Genomic DNA, 16,708 nt, shown 5'->3' with positions numbered 1-16,708 from the left:
GGTTTTATTTCAGCCACTCGCTTCGGGAAAGACACCCAGGGAACAGCTCCGTGGGGCCGTGAGGGGCTGAGGGCGGGGCCGGGCGGGGCCGGGCGGCGGCGGGGGGAGGGGCGCGCCCCGGCCCCGCCCCGCTCACCTCGCGCCCCGCCCCGCCCCTCCCGCCGCTCCCGCCTGGCAGCCGCGGCGCCCGGCAGCGCCTCTGCTGCGTGCGCTCCCTCCGCTTGGTACGGCCCACCCCGCCGGGGATCATGGCGATTGATGGTAAGTAGGCCAATAACGGGCTCCTCTCTCTCGCCCCGAACCGCTCCCCTCCCCCAGCCCCCTCCTCTCCCTCTCCTCCCCCGGGCAGGGGGAGAGGGGCGGCTCCGGGGGGAGGGAGGGCTCCCACCGCGGCGGGAGGTGGGGGCGCGCCGAAGCCGAGCGGGACCCCAGCCGAGCGGGGCGGCGGGGGAGCGCCTCCTCTGCTCCCCGTCCCCCTCGGCCCGGCCGCGGGGGCTACGGGTCAAGGGCTCTCTGGTGATGGGGGAGAGGTGAGTGTGGTGCTCCCTCCTCCCGTCTCCGTGCCCAGGAGCCGGGCGGGGTAAAGAAATCGCTGGCACGGTGGCCGGCATCCTTCCTTCTCCTCCTCCTCCTCCTCCGCCGCCTGCCCCGGGGATGCCGGGCGTGCGCCCGTGGGCGTCGCGGAGGGGACCCGGGGAGGACGGAGGCATCCCTCCCCCGTACCGTGAGCCGCCCTGGCTCCGGCGGGGAGCGGGGCCGGGCTCTGCGCCCCCCGGGCCGGGCTCTGCCGCCCCTGCCCGCCGCCGGCTCCGGACCGCCGGGCCCCCGCACCCGGGCCGCGAAGGTCGGTGCCGGAGGCGCGCAGCCCCGTCCCCCCTTCCCGCAGGGACTTTGCCAACTGCTCCAAAAGTCGTTGTCACTCTGCTGGCCCCGGAGTCTCTGAAAGCTGAGTCCCCAGGCGAGGGATGCTCCCTGCTCTCCGCCGGTTGCTGGGCGCTAACAGGCTGCACAGGAGCTGCTGTCCGCAGATCTTTCTAGTCATCACTTAGAAACAACAACAACAACAAAGGAGAGAGATGTACTAGACACTTGTTGGGTTTGTTTGGAGATGCTCGTCTTCAAAGGCAGGGCTTCTGGGCTTTGCTTTGAAACCTCTCCTCTCGACTCTGAGAGTAATTTTACACCTCGCTAAAAATCCATTAAAAAATCAAAAAATCACAGAACTTTGTTTCTAGCCAGACAAGGACCTATGGTATACAGCTTCTTCAATCGAGGTGTTTATTTCTGAAAGCATCTGTTTTTATAACTTCAGGGGTTTAGGAAAACAGTGTGTATGTGGGGGAAACAAACTGTTCTGGTTTGTTTCGCATGTGGGATGCTTCTCTGCTGTCAGTTCCCCTGGATTAGTAATTCAGGCCTCTGTAAGGAGAAGTTGCACTGATCAAGCAAAGCTGCGTGTTCACCCTGTCTTGGAAGCTGCGCTCACCAGGAGTCTGAGCTGGCCAGCTTTGTGTTGGCTGGGTTCTTTCCTGCTGAAAAGTCCTCTTAATATTATCAAGAAGATAGCAAAAAAATTGTGCTGGGTCTGGACATTTTACATAACTTGAGCTCAGAAAAAAAAAATCCTTCAAAATCTGTCTCTGTTTTCATTTTAGGCAGCATTATCCCAGAAATCTGTGAGGATCTGTTAGATCTGAAAATATTCACAATATGTGAAATTCGCGTGTAATATTTTCAGAGGATTTAGGGTATTATTTCTTTAAAGTTAAAGCAAATAGCCATGGATGTATAAAGCAATCTAGCCTTTGAAAGGAATGCAACACTTCTTATTATGGCCAGACTTCAGAAATAGCTCAACTGTCTTGTAGATGCTTATTTGAAATATCCAAAATGGGACTTAAGCTCTTGAGAGAATTGGGTGCATAGTTTACATTTAAATGTGAGGTGGGATTAAAAAACATTCCAGTCATGAAAGTGGTCTGCTAGGTTTTGATTTAGGACACTTTCTGAAGACAGCAAATACAATGTATTTTTCTGCTGTAGCCTGTAGCAGGCATCCTCCTCCTCTTTGTTTTCAACTGACTGGCTGATTGCTGTAGAGTTGTTGATAGGTGTTACAATTGTTATTCCTTACCTTGATGATCTCCCTCCTGTTTATGCAACAGTGCCTTGCCTTGACTGTACTTTTTAGCAGTTCTGGCATTCTGGCCAGCAGTGTTTAAAAATATGAGCTTGACTGGTTTGAATGTTAGCTACTGAAGGCAGCATCAAACCATGGGGTTTCTAGTCTGAACTGTCAAAATACAGAATTTGCATCATGTCAAAGTAAATTTTTATATGTATTGAAGTATGCAGAGAAAATACTTTGCTCAGTTTTAAGGGCACTGCATTTAGCCAGATTTTAGAATTTTTTTTTCTTTTTTTTTTTTTTTTGGTAGAGACAGAGAAAATAAGCAAGATTGAAAACTTCTCTTTGAAGATTAAATCTAAAATAGTTAAAAACTCCTTCAAAGCAGGACATAGATGTGAAGAGTGCACAAAATTACAAGAGCTCAAGTTGATATAGAATTTGTTAGCTCCTTTTGCCTGTTCTTAAAAATCTTTTTAAGATTTTTTTAGACATTTCCAGACATTTAGACATTTTTTTAGATTTTTAAAAACATTTCCAGTGTCACTTTTTCAGCATACCAGCTTCCAGTGTTCTAACACTTTTAGCTTCCAGTAGCTAACACTTTAGTTCTAACACTAAACCCCAAAGTTTTTGTAAAAATGAAGCATTTTGCACGAAGTGTTACAGAGAGCCAAGGTGCCATTGGCCATGGCCAGTGACCCTTTTGATCAATGTCAGTGCTTTTTTACGCTCACTGACAGATGTTTAAAACACAAGTATTCTTCATGTAAGAGAGTTCAAAGCCTTAATCTAGAGATTGCAGGAACAATTACATGTTTTTCTTTAGAAAGTTCATGTCATGTTAAAACATGGTCCATTTGTATATCTTTATAAAGTCATCTACTTAGAGTTTGCATAGGTCAGGCAATCTCAGATTTGTGAGTAAACAACACAGAGCAACTCTATTGGAAAAATTCTCGCTCAAATGAGTTTAAAGAATTATATTTGCAGTTCTTATTTTCTGTATAGTTATCTTCCAAAACACAATTAGTATTTACTAGGAGCTCTGTTTTATGATGCAGGATTATTTATTGCTTAATGTTTCCACTTTTTCATAGGGCAGGATTAATATGGAAAGTATCAGAACAGGGAGCTGTTAAATGTGGTAGAGAGTAGGGACAAACTGTACGACAAGCAGAAGTAAAACCAAGATTGGTGGGCAGTCTGAGATTAAAATCCTCCCATCTACTGCTGCCCAAGCCTGGGGTCTTGTGGCAGTTTGCTGGGAGTGGGGAAGAAAGTTGAGGAGTGGCTTCTGAGACTCCTTCAGCACCACTGAGATAGTGCTCCTCATGGCAGCAGTAACTTGGTTGCTCTGTGCTGCTTTTGAGCAAGAGCAAGGCTTTGGTGCCTACCTTAAGAGAAGTCTGTTGAATTGAGGTCTGGGTGAGGAGCCAGCAATGGAAACCACGTTGCATTGCATGAAGGGGAGGGGGATTCAAATGTTAGAGGTTACAGGTAGAATGTTTTATAACTAAGGCTTGTATATCCTCATGAATCTACTTTTACCAGATTTTTGGGCCACACTTGAACATGCTGTAATCTACTGCATGCTATACATGTTTACATTTCTCAAGGAGGGGAATACATCTGGAGATGAACCTTCTCAGACTGAGCTAAACCTTTTTGATTTTAAACTCTTTCATATGGCTCCATTGTGAGAAGTTTAGTGCTAAGAAATTAGTAGTATTAAAGAGAATAATGAGCTCTACAGATAAAAGGAGTCTAGTAGAGGAGAAAGAACTCGAGTGTGATGTTGGTGTTGTCTTCTAATAAGTTATTGATAGAGTAATGAGACTAATGAACATGGCTTCCCCTGTTTTCCCCCCTGTGCTCCTATCAGTTGAACACTTCTCCTTCCTGATATAGAGGTCAAGGTCTTTACCAAGTACATACCTTTCTGATCATTTTGTTCCTGAATGTCTGTGAGGTGTCCTGATCTCTCTGAGGTTTCTGTGAAGATTGTCTCCTTCTTTTTCCCCATCTTCCAGCTGCTTGGTTCAGAGCAGGCAGCTGCACCTGTGTGTGCTGTGCAGGGGTTTATTAGCTGGTGGGCTGTCCTTGTATTGTATTTGACTGCTGATTTTTATGAAACATTTTATTAGGTTCTTAAAACTTTCTGACAATTTTGTCTTAAATTAGCCAGAGAATTTGTAAACAATACAAGGATGAGGCAGAAAGTGAACTGTTTAATCATATAACCCTCATTTTCTTGGGAAACAAAGACAAAAAGTAGGGAATTAATCTACTTTTTGTTTATGGATACAAAAAGAGTATTTAGAACACTGCTTCATATAGGTCACATGAAAACTATGCCTAGCTGCAAATTTCCAGAATCTAGAAAAGGAAACAACAGAGCAATGAGCTGCTCACAGAGTTTAAGTAGGAGTATCATGTGTAGCTTGTGGGTTGAATCTGGCCTGGGGAACAGTTTTATCTTGATTTCCTGATTACCTGGGCTATGCAGGTGTCACTGCACGTTCACTAGGAGGGTGTAAGATGACATGGAGATCCTCAGGTTAGTGCTGACCTGAAATGACAATAGTGCTTCTGAATCCAAGTTGGTGTGGCCAGGGCAGGGCACATCAGAGCAGCATCATCAGTATTTAATGAAGCCTAAATAGAAGAAGACATATTTTATAAAACTTAGGCCCTCTTTTAAACACATTTGTTAGCTTGTGTGGTGGATCACATGTCAAGGTATCATATTGGATCAGCCACACAGAATTGGTTTAATGCTGCCTTATGCCTATTCATTGACTGTGGAAACTATTCAGTGAATGTTGCCTGGTGTTGTCATTGTAAGGATGATTTCCTGCATTACTTGCTGATGACAGTGAAACCTTGTGCCATAGGCAAAATCACCAGTTTCCTGGTTGGATTGTCTTACACCATCATCACTGTAGTATTGAATCTATTGAAATCTCTTATCTTTTAGATAACAAAAGGGGAACTTTTTTTAAAAAAAACCCCACCCAATCTCTAATGTTTTACAGACTTCTTTTTGACAAGTTCCCCGTGGGCTGAGATGAAGCTATCATACTTAATATAAGAATAGTTGATGTGTTCAGAATGAATTTTTCTTGAATTCTCCTAATTTTTAATGCTTAGCACTTCTGCAAATTGGAATTCTTGGCTTTCAAGATGGGCATGCTGGAAAGTAAACACACGGTCACTACCTGATTAAAAATGTTTGTCTTTGTTAACATCCAAATACAGGGAGGCTCTTGGAAAGAGTTTTGCTGTCTTCCATAGAACTTCCAACTGTTTTACCCATTAGGTCTTATTTTCTTTTCAGCATGATTGAGTTATACCTTTTCCAGCTTTTGTAGTGAATGATGCAAGGGATTTGCAGCTGATACTCTCAAACCTTTTCCTGCATATTGTCAGGTTGTGAACTGCATGAGGCCAAGTGTCCATGTTGCATGTAAAAGTTGAAGTGGATTTCAAGTCAGCAATTAATCACTGAACCTCCTAATTTTGTGCATTTCACTCTTGGAGATGGGAGATGTTTCCTGATTTCTGTGTAAATCTGTTTGTAGAATAAGAAGGGGAAGTTTTGGGAGTATTCTGAAAGTTAATTCTAAGAGAGCAAATGAGTGCTGAGTTTGTGAACTAACAGGTCCCATTCTGCAGAGGAGAATAATCTTGGATGTGAAAAGGGGTAAATTCAGAATGGCTGACACATCTTGCAGGTACTTTTGTTCTGTAGGCTAAAATAAGCAATTTTCCTACTAAGTGGAATCTTCTGCAATACAAATCATTCATAGTAATTTCCCTTTGTATCACAAGCTTACTGCATTATCTGATATATTTGAAACAATTTCTATGACTATATGTTTTTCTCTATAGAACATAGAGTCGTTTTAAAAGAAAAAATGTTTCTCAGTTTACTTTCTCATGTGAAACTTTGCTCTAGAGTAGTGATTAGTGGTGTTAATTAAAAAACGGTAGGAATTTGCTAAAAGTCATACTAATTTTTAATCTTTTTTTTAATGTCAGTTTTTGTTGTTAACATCTTCTTTTTTATTTCCTGAACATTAGATAGCATAGTACATTGCTTGGCAATGTATGTTTAATCTTTTTGTCATTTTCAGTGAAGTTGTTTTCTGGTTTTCTTTCTGTTTTTAGTACAAAAGAATTATAGGTTTTAGATCAGATTTAAACCATTTATACTGGATGTTGCTATTGCTAGTTACATTTACTGTATTTCTTCATTTCCACCAGTAAGACTTTTCTGAAGAAGTAATTGACTGAGAACAAGGTAAAATAAAGAACTTACTAATATTTTTTTTTAGTGCTAATTATATTTCAGTTGTCAGAAGAGCAAGGAAGGAGAAGTTTGTGGTTATTCTGGATAGAAAGGAAGCAGAGATAATGCTATTTTCATGATGAGAGGAGAAGGTCCCAAATAACCTCTCTACTTTATGACTTAACTTAGCAATTCCATCTTTTTAGCTGCTTTCAGTCCATGTAGATGCTTCAGTTTATTTCAGGGTAGGTAGGATTGGATGCATAATTTGTTTGACAAACAGAAATGGCTATACTGTTCTTGATCAATTGTCACTGATTACTAATTCATTAATGAATGCATAATTAAAAAGAAAATACTTTTCCTGAAAAAAAATTGTCATTACTTTTGTGGTTGGACAATAAAACCCAAAATATTCTTAGGACTGGTAGATAACCTATCCTTAGGCTAAGAAATTACTAGATATGGATCTTTTTAAATGGTGCAAGCAAAGGAAACAGTCTTTACAGTAGGAGTTTGTATCATAAAATCAGAGCATAGATTTGTGACTTTTATTATTCTGGTCTTGAGCATGTCTGCTGCTAATTTAGTCTGATAGTTATTTCTCTTATTAGTGGGTTAGACAGTGAATAATTGTTCTATATTCACCTGTTTATGTCCACCATCTGTTGTGGGGTTTTTTTCAGATCTAAGAGTCTTAGTCTATTAAGTCACTCCTCCTAGGGAAACCATTTGTGTTTTAACCATTTTTATTGACTTTTTCTTTGGTCTTTCTCTGTGTCTTCTGTGGTTCTATTTTATTATTTGAGGTTGCGGGACCGAGAGGAGACCAAAACTACACAAAATGTGAAAGATGTAAATGTATAAATAAGTATATAAAATAGCAATTATTTTTAACTTTGTTGTCTCTCTCCATATAAATTCAAATGTTGTTTGCTTTTTAGTTTCCTTTTTGACTAGTGCTCAGCATTCAACTTTAAACATTTCAATTTTTATATATGCAGTATTATTTGTAGACTAAACTTGTGAAAAAGGATGCTAAAGGAATGCAGAGGTGATTTTACACTATGAGTGAGGACGGGCTAATGACTGTATGTAACCTTTTCAGGCAAAACACTGATAGCAGCTGTAGGGTTGCTGTTGTGCAAAAGTCTTCAGCTTTGTTTATTTTCCATTACAGTTGGCTCTCCATTCATCCAAGCCCAGATTCTTCCTTAAATTCAGTTCATGGTTGAGGCAGTTTTTCAAGTAGATTTGTTGGTAATGGAACCCAAAAGTATTTCATTATAGTTGTCTTTTAAAATAAATTTGTAGCATGTTTATGAAACTTTTAACATAAGAAGGCTTTCCTGGGTCTCTTGCATTCCTAGCAAAGCATTAGCATTTCCACGCACTTAGACATGGTAACATTAACATTGTGTTAGGCTTTGTCTCTTGTATTCTGTTTTATGTTTCTGCACTTAGCACCCTGTTCCTGCTACTCCACCTGCTCAGTGTTGTCGTTCTACACTGGAATGTTGTAGGTTTGCCAAGGGAAAAAATAGTTGTCTATTGTTGAATAAAATGTTAAGTAAACGTTTGTTGAATGTGATCCAAACTTATGAAAATGCTAATTAAAAAACAATTCTCAGCAGGAAAGTAATTTATCATGTAAAAAGTGCATCCGAAAAATTACACCTGCTGACAAAAGGTTTTTGTGATTCAGTGTAATGTTCTGCTGCAGCTACAAACATGGATTTTTTTCCTGGACTGAAGAATAATGAATTTTGTATGCAGCAGCCTAAGTTGCATCACAGTTTTGGTACTGGAACTGGGACTATGCACTGTTTGTTGGTGGGATGGAATGTACCCTGGCTGAGTTTATGGATGATGCCAGGGAAGGAGTAGTTAATAAGATGGAGGGCAGGGCTGCTACCTTGCAAGCAGTCAGCAAGCTCAGGGTGGGCTGAAGGATCCTCAGAAATTTCCAGAAGGACAGGTGAAGTCCAAGCCACGCACGTCCAGCTGCAGGCAGGCTGGCAGGAGCACCTCTGAACAAAAGACCCTGAGGATGCTGGCAAACAGAAACTGAACATGGACCAGCCATGTGTCCATGACCTGTATCCAGCTGTGTTAATCCAGCATGAGAGGCTGACAAACTGGAGGGGCCTCAGCAGAGGGCCACTAGGCTGGGAGGGAATTTAGAGTGCCTGGCACATGGGGAGAGGCTTAGGAAATACATTTGTATAGTCTTACAGACTCTCACTGTGCAAGAGTAGACATGGGTTCTTAAACTGCCAGTGACAGAGGTGACATCTCCCCGCTGAGAACCACTGGTGTCCGGAGAGCTCTTGGAATCGTGGTGATTGCAGAACGTGCTTGGTTGAGGCTCAGAGGAACTTTCTGGAATGCTAGTCCTAGTCCTGCTCTGAAGTCTTTGAGAACACCAGATGTCATTGATTCCCAACCCGAACCACTCTGTGGTAATGCCTGTGCTAAATTTCCTTGACAATTATTATCAGCATCTAGTGGTGAAGTTCCTGCTAAACTCTCAACGTGGTAGAACTTAGAATTTTGAATTATGCTAGTTTAGAAAGACATAAAATTTTCAATTAATACAAAATTCAGTATTCATCTTCTTTGATGTACATCTTTTCATCTTGTTGCTTCCATAGTCGTCTTGGCAAATAGAGACTTGGTATACAAAACCTTTTTTCTTAAATCGAGAAAATTAAACTTTGCCATGTGTTTCAGCTGCCTCTGGAAAACATCTGGCCATTCTTTTTGTGTTGAATGTTTTAGATTTTTAGGACCACAAGGTGGTTCTTCTTACTCATGAAAATGTTTTGTTGAATGTGCAGTTCTAAAATTATTTGAGCTTTCATTATTTTTCATTTTACTTCCATTGTCTGACATTTTGAAAAGCTCTGCATACCCTAAGTGGGTTTGTTTCTGTTCTCAGATTATATTTTGGACAGTGGATTGTGTTTTATATGCAAACTGACTTAAAACCTTAAAATCTGAAATAGGAGATTGTGTTCATAGTCAAGATGGAATGGAACTAATAATAATTTGTCTAAATCAAACTTAAATTTTAATTAACCATAATGTTATGGTGAACTAAAACTATACTATGATAAATTACCTAAAAATAATATTTAAAGGAAAAAACTTAAGTGTGTCATGCCACTGAGCCTTTGGGATCTGTGGGCTAACCAACACAAAGCCACTATTTTCAGGCTGAAATGCTAAATTAATGGTTACCATCTTGCTGTTGTGCAAAATGTTTCCATATTTTCAGTTTGGTTTCTTTCAGTAACTAGTCTATTAGAAGCTGAGAGAATTATTGGGAGCTATAAAGATGGAAAAACTTGGGTTCATTTGTTAATCCACAAATAAAAGCAAGGTGTGAATAAATATATTAGTTCCACAGTTTTGAGTACCACAGGGAAAAGAATAATCTGTCCAGGTCAATTGAGGATAAAATTTCACGTCTTTAATACATTGGTTAATTTAAAATATAAAAGATACTTTCTTAAACTTTTATATCACTTGATGTATTTTTATTTAACAGTTGATTTCCATCCAAAAGCAGATTAAAAAAAAAGTAATAAATGAATCACCTATTAAAAAAAAGAAATAACATTCTAGAATTTTCTAGGAAAATGTAAAGGAATAATGCCTGTTAAATGGTATAAATTTATTTTGTAACCTTGTGGTCAATAAAAAGTAACATGTTGATTAATATAAAGGCTTTATTTGGTGGAACACCATCTTGTATTAGAAGTTAATGTAAGTAAAGATCTCTTGCATTATGAAACCATAGGTAACAATGCAGAATCCAAATCTAGAATTAGTGTTTTGTGATACGGTTTCAAACTGGTTGATTTCACTGAGAGCAGTGAATATAATTAAAATCTATTGCTGCTCTCTTCCCTCAGTCAGTTCTAGGTGAATCTTTATTTTTAACTCTCTGGCATCTGTGTAATGAAAAATCCTTTTATTTTTTGCCATAAATTTTATTTTTTCTTTACTGCTGAATTTAAAACTAGCAGGGGAAAAATGCTAGGGAGAAGACTTTCAGTCACTCTTCTTGTTTATCTTTTGTACCCTGAAGATGATTGGAATGACTTTAAAGAAGATTGTCATCTTCTCCCTCTGTCTGGTTTTGGGTTTTGTTTGTTCTTTAATGCCTTGTTATTGTAAAAGCAGATTATATTTTTAATTTAACTTTCCTTACATTTTCCTTCCAAAATCCTTTCTGAATGAAAATGATGTTGCCCAGCTTCTAGAATGCACTGAAAAGAGGAAATGATATTGCTATCACAACTGGCTTTTGGAAGGGTGATGGCTCTAAAAACTCCTGGGATCTTCAGACTCACTGATACTTGATTTCCCATTCAAGAGTATATTTGAACCTTGTATTTCGTATTTCTGAGTGTGCTGACATAAAACGAGGATTCTTTTTACTTTCACAGACATTTAATTTCATTCTAGAAGAGTTATGTTTTATTCCATTTATTTGATCCCTTTTATCCTTTCTCACTCCAATATATGGATTTCCTACAGTTATTTCTTTAAAGGGTAAATTCAAGTAGGAAATACAGGTATTTACTTAAAGCTTTGCAGTACCATCTGCTAGTGTTACCAATTAAGAGTTTGAAGTGTTGGTTGATATATATATAATTATATAATTATATACATTATATATCATTGCATGCTGTATTTCATAATTTATTATGGAATGGAGGAGAGTAGTAAGTGCTATATAATGTATTTCCATATTTTTGAGATGGGGAGAATTTTGTTAACTAAAGCTTGTTTTAGTGCATTTTGAAGTGATTAATGCATATGAAATAGATGTTTTGTGAATTTTTGGAACTCTGTTTTGTATTTTCATGGGTTTGCAGAGAACTGGGTATGAAAACCCAGGCAGTTTCCCTCAGTTCTGTGTTCATATCCATGCACTCTTTTGTTGTCAGTGGAAAAAGGCTGAGTGAGTTAGGGCGTACTTAAGAGACGCCAAAGCTTGATGTAGTTTGGAATTTTAAGGTTTGATCATGGGGCATATCATTCCAAAATATTTTTAGTTTAGATATTATGTGTTGGTAATTTTTTACCATAAATTTTATTTTGGTATTTGGTTTACAAACTGTAATTCCAAATAAAATGGTTTTTATTAAAATGTTTTTAAGAAGTGTAGTATTTCTAGCAACAATTTTAGTATTCTCGAATAAATATATAAAATTCTATACAGCTGCTTTTTTAATTAAAAAAAAATCTAAAGGAGAAATTCTAGGCAAACCAAGTCTTTGTTAATAGGACTGATTTTTGAGGGTTTTTTGGTGGTTTGATTTGCTTTTTTTTTTTTTTTTACCATGGAAGTTAATAATAATGTTATTTTGGCATTCTATTATATTTATTGGATTGGATTTTTAAAAATATATTTTCACAATTCTTCTGTAAATGCCGTTCTATAGGGTAGTTCTCTCTGAACAGGAAATTATACTTGGGAAACATCAGTGTGGCTTCAGTTAAGGTGCTTGGTTTTGTAATTTTATCTGTATAAATTAAGTGTAAAGCTCTTCATACCATACCACCATTAGCAATATTAAGCCAAAGGTACATTTATTGTTTTCTCCAAAGCATTTAATGTATAATTTGAAAATTTGTTAAGTCAATTTTCTGCATTTTTATTAATTGACTGAGTAGTGAACTTTCTTTTTTACTATTTATAAGCATTATTAAGAAGTGAAATACATTTTATTTATTACTGTTTTCTAATGGTGTATTTCCATACAGGTGGAGAACGAACTTGTGGTGTACATGAACTGATCTGCATTAGAAAAGGTAAGCTATGATTTGTGAAAGTGAACTCCTTAGCTTGTGAATATTCCTTGTGAATATGGTGAAATGTCCCAGTGTTGTGGTCTGGCTTTTTGTGGATCTTAGTGTTGCATCTTTGTGTTGCAGAATCTTTCGATGTTGGCAATATCAATGGGAAAAGAGAGTGAAATTGTAAAATTAAATTTGAGTTTTCACAAGAGGGAAAAAATACAGTTACAGTAACTTCACAATTATAAGCAGCACCATTTTGACTAAAATTTTGGTCCAAACCCAAAGTGCGGCTTATAATCAGGTGGGGGTTATATACAGACAAAGAACAAAAAGTTGCTGTTTTAGTTTGGAGGACAGGTGTCTGCTGAGAAAGGCAGGAGCTTCTCTTTGAAATGGAGAATGTAAACCCCCTCCCTCCAAATTATTATAATTTTGAAATCAAGGGGCTTTCAGGCAAAGATATGGGAATTAGGAATAGCAGTTCTTTTCTAGGGAAATTAAAATAGAAATACAGTACTACAAAGAAACAAACTCCAAACCCTGACACAGTCAGAGTACAACCTGACACCCCGTCAGGCAGGGTGTTGGCAGCAGTCCCATTAAATGGTGATTGCAGTCCCCTTGCAGTGACAGATGTGGTTCAGTTGGAGCAGTGCTCCTGTAGAAGGTGCAGTTTCCCTCTGGAGGTCCAGTGGTGATGTGGAGAAATCCGGTTTTCCTCTGGAGTCCAGTGGAGAAAGGGGCTCCCTTAGTGTCCCAAAGCCTCTGTTTTTATCTTGGTAAGAAATGCTGGGCTCTTCCCCCTGGCTGGAGCAACTTCCAATGGGATGCAGTAATTTTATCAGTCACACAGTGGGACTCAATGGCCATTAGCAGAAAATGACTTGCTGGAGGAAGGATGGGTTGTGAAAAGATAAAGAACAATGCCCTGCCTGGTTTCAATGGATGGCCCATTAGCAGAATATCTGCCATTGAGATAAGGATCACTGCCCCCACCCTCAACAGACGGTGATAGAATAGATACCTTTTAGCACACTCTGTATTGTAACGTGTGGCTTATAATCAGGTGTAGCTTATGTATGGACAAAGAATGAAAAGTTGCTGGCACCCGGAAGTGCGGCTTATACTCAGTGCGGCTTATAATTGTGAAATTACTGTACATGGAATTTGTAATGTTAACTTGTGATGGGTACCCACGAAAACTTCTATCTTTGTTCTATCCAGTTATTTGTAGGATGATATGATTTTTAGTAGTCATAGTAGTAGAAAGTTGTGAGGATGTTTTTAAAAAACTGATGTAATGATCTGGCAATCTCTGCCTCTGATTTCAGGTGAGATCCTAATGACTCAAGCTTCTTTGAAAACAGCTGCAGCAATAGTGAGACAGAGCACAGAGCAGAGCTGTGCTCCAGGGAGGGCTGTTACAGCTTAAAGCTGAGCTACAGTGACTGAAGTAGGAGCTTGGCAGAGCAGCCCAGCTGGTGTAAAGGCTAGATACTGTTCTGTTTTCTGTCCCTTGTGGCAATCCTATGCTCCTTGCAGCATTGCTGTTGAATTTCTGTCTTCTCATCTGGAGGATAATAAAAAAAAAACGAGCAAACTTCAAGGATTAGTTCCTTGAATTGAGTCTCTGTTAGGTCAGAAGAGTCTCAGTGCTTTCAAAAGGAAGGAATAGGAAAGTGTGGGGGAGAGGAGTAAAACTACAAAGCTCTTTGGACAGCAACTTAGTGTTAGAATGGCTCAATAATGTTCTCAAACCACATCATACTCTGTGGGAAGAAATTTTGTTTATCCTCTTAGTTTCCATTGCGTCCACTGAGACATTTTGGTAAAATTGTTTGGGTTTATTGAAACATTTGTTTAACAATGCCTAATCTCAGAATTAGTTCAATTAGTTAAGGTCAAAACAGCTTTATGGTCACAAGTCATCTTTTCCAAGTATCTGTTGAAAGAATTTTTGAGTGTGTATGTGTTACAGTACTGTAATTAAGAACATTCTAAACTGTGGATCATTTAGATCTCGCTTTTTAAAAATTCTTTCTTATTTTGGAGGGGAGGTGAATTTTCTCTTTTTATTGCTGTCTCTGTTTTTCCATTGATGGATAAGTTGGTACACATAGTACTCTGTATTCTTTCTGTAATAGGTCCTGTTTATCTTTCTGAATTGTGAAACTCATTGGAATTTCAGAAAGCCCTCTGATAAATTTTCAAGAGCTGTTAATCTTGCTAATCCTTATTTATTTTAGGATGCTGTACTGATTTTCTGAAAAACAAATTTTCTGCATTCTTGAAGACAGTGCTGTATGGTTTTAATGTTAATTGCTGGGAAGTTAAATTGAAAAGATGTGGAGGATTTTTTTAGGATTCTGTGTTATATTTAAGCATTGAATTCTAAGCTCTGTTAGCCATTGATACAATAAATTAAATAACAATAGCATGGAACTTGTGTTTTAGCATTGGTGGTTATAAATTAGCCTAGGGGTAAGTGTGTTTAAAAGAGAATGATCTTCTTAGTGCCATTTCTACTTGCATTATGTTGGGTTTCTTTTTAGTTCATACGAGTTTCCATGTATATTTTAACCTTGTGTGTCCCTTTGTTGCTGACGAATTTCTCCTTGTGGTGCGTGGATTTGGTGCATTCTTGTCTCTCTGCGCTCCCTACTCGACGTGTACCTTTAAAGCAGGTGCTTGCCATTGTCCTGCAAATCTTCCAGTCACATGGAGTTTTGGTTACTTAGTATCTAAGACTTTACATCTTCTCATGCACATTCAAGATCCTTTTATTGTCTGACCAAGGCCAGGCTCCTAAGGATTAGTTTATTAGCCAGTTTTCCAGCTCTTGCTTTCCAGGATGAGAGTGCAGACTCAAGATCTCTACTGCCATCCTCAGAATAGGAAGGCATTTCCAAGCTGAGAATTCCTGGCTGCCAGCAGTCTCAAGCTGGTCAAATTAGCTTTGTCCTTAATGTCACTGAGTGCTCATGTCAAACTTATACAGGATGGAATTTCCCATCTCTTGGCTGTGCCCTGAAAACCAAACCATTTTTTCATCTGTGAGCTCACAGTAGAAGTTGAATGGACAGATTAAGTGTTCACATTGACACATGGGTAATTCCTGCAGTCTTGTCTGGTGCTGGGTAAGGTTGCAGTGTGCCCTTCTCCTTTTTCTCTGATGTCTCTGTGCCTGTGGCACCAGGAGAGTACATTCCCATTCCAGCACTCTGACATTCATCCACTCCTTTATTTTCATTGAATACTGTCTGTGAGGCATTGAGAGCTGGTGGTGTTTGACAAAATGGTTATCCCTTTGCTGTTTGCCTGAAAGCCTCTTGTGCTTTCTCCAGGGGATGGTAACTGTGACTGCCCTGTAACTGGAGTTGTAATGCCCATGTGGAATGTCTGAAGGAAACATTGGTAATAAATAGCCTGCGTTAAATAACTTGAGTTCTTCCAGTGCACACTTGTGCTTTGCTTGTCTGTCCATCTTTCTTACAGTCCTTCCAAGTATGTGGGTTTTGGGAAGCAACTAATGGGATAAATAGTGATGTTCCATCTTATTTTTCCTGCACTGAATAGGGAAAAGGGAAAAGTAAAGCATGCAAGCAAGCAAGCATGTGTCTTCTATGAATAATGCATGGGAAAACTTTCCGGTTTCAAGTGATGGAATGTAATTACAATTTATATGGGGATTATATGACTTGAAGAACACCTATTGCTGGTGGTTAATTTTTCTTTCTAGTCAGCAAAGTAACACATTCCTAAATTGTATTTTTCTTGCCTGCCCTTTCATTTTTTGCTAGGAAAATAGGAACCTTGGGGTATCAGATGATGAAATGTGGAAAGGGACCAGAAAACTCTTCAAAGCTGTATGTGACTACACCATTTAGCTCAAATAACATAATGAAAACTTCTTAACTGTAGTTGAAGGCATAGCTGTAAAAGCGAAACCTAAGCCTTAAAAAGGAAGAGTCTGCTCTAAGATTATTCAGCTGTAAAAATGAAAATAACTTAAAACCTCACTTTTCCTGTTTTTTAGGTTTTGTATTTCTCAGACTAGTCAAAATGATAGACTCAAAGATTTGCAAATACCAATTATAATGTTCATTGAATATGAGATTGTTAGTTCTAGTGTAAATATGATCCGAATATGGTATCAATACAGGACTCAGATTTGCTACCCAAAGATGTAGCAATTTTCTGGCAGAGGCCTCCTCCAGTATCACATTAATTTGTTGTAGTCTTGTAGTTGCCCAAGAGAGTGTGGTGGGTCCTCCTCTAGGCTGCATAACAGGGATTGCAGTACTTTTATAGGGGCTTTTTACATGGTTTCCTTTTAGCAGATTCATACATTTTTGAGAAGAATCTGCAAAGAGCTGATCAGGAGTAAGGAGACTAATAGGCTTTTCTGGACAACCTTAAAAACTAATTCTTATGTATTTTTAAAGAGGCTTCTTCTAAATGCATAAGTA

The 16,708-nt window shown here is 39.0% G+C and overlaps 1 protein-coding gene across 3 annotated transcripts in view; it reads left to right on the top strand.

Annotated features, from left to right (window-relative positions):
- The first annotated feature begins 175 nt into the window (after positions 1 to 175).
- SYT14 (synaptotagmin 14) overlaps positions 176 to 16,708 on the top strand; it is an 82,825-nt gene continuing 66,292 nt past the window's right edge. For all 3 annotated transcript variants that reach the window (XM_033055121.1, XM_033055120.1, XM_033055119.1), the window contains exons 1-2: positions 176 to 261; positions 12,204 to 12,251. In XM_033055121.1, coding sequence (XP_032911012.1) covers positions 249 to 261; positions 12,204 to 12,251 — 61 coding nt within the window. In that variant the 5' untranslated portion in view covers positions 176 to 248. The remainder of the gene's footprint in view (positions 262 to 12,203; positions 12,252 to 16,708) is intronic.

The sequence above is a fragment of the Catharus ustulatus genome, chromosome 3 (assembly GCF_009819885.2).
Source record: "Catharus ustulatus isolate bCatUst1 chromosome 3, bCatUst1.pri.v2, whole genome shotgun sequence".
Taxonomy (NCBI): Eukaryota; Metazoa; Chordata; class Aves; order Passeriformes; family Turdidae; genus Catharus; species Catharus ustulatus.
This window is presented reverse-complemented; position numbering and strand designations above follow the sequence as displayed.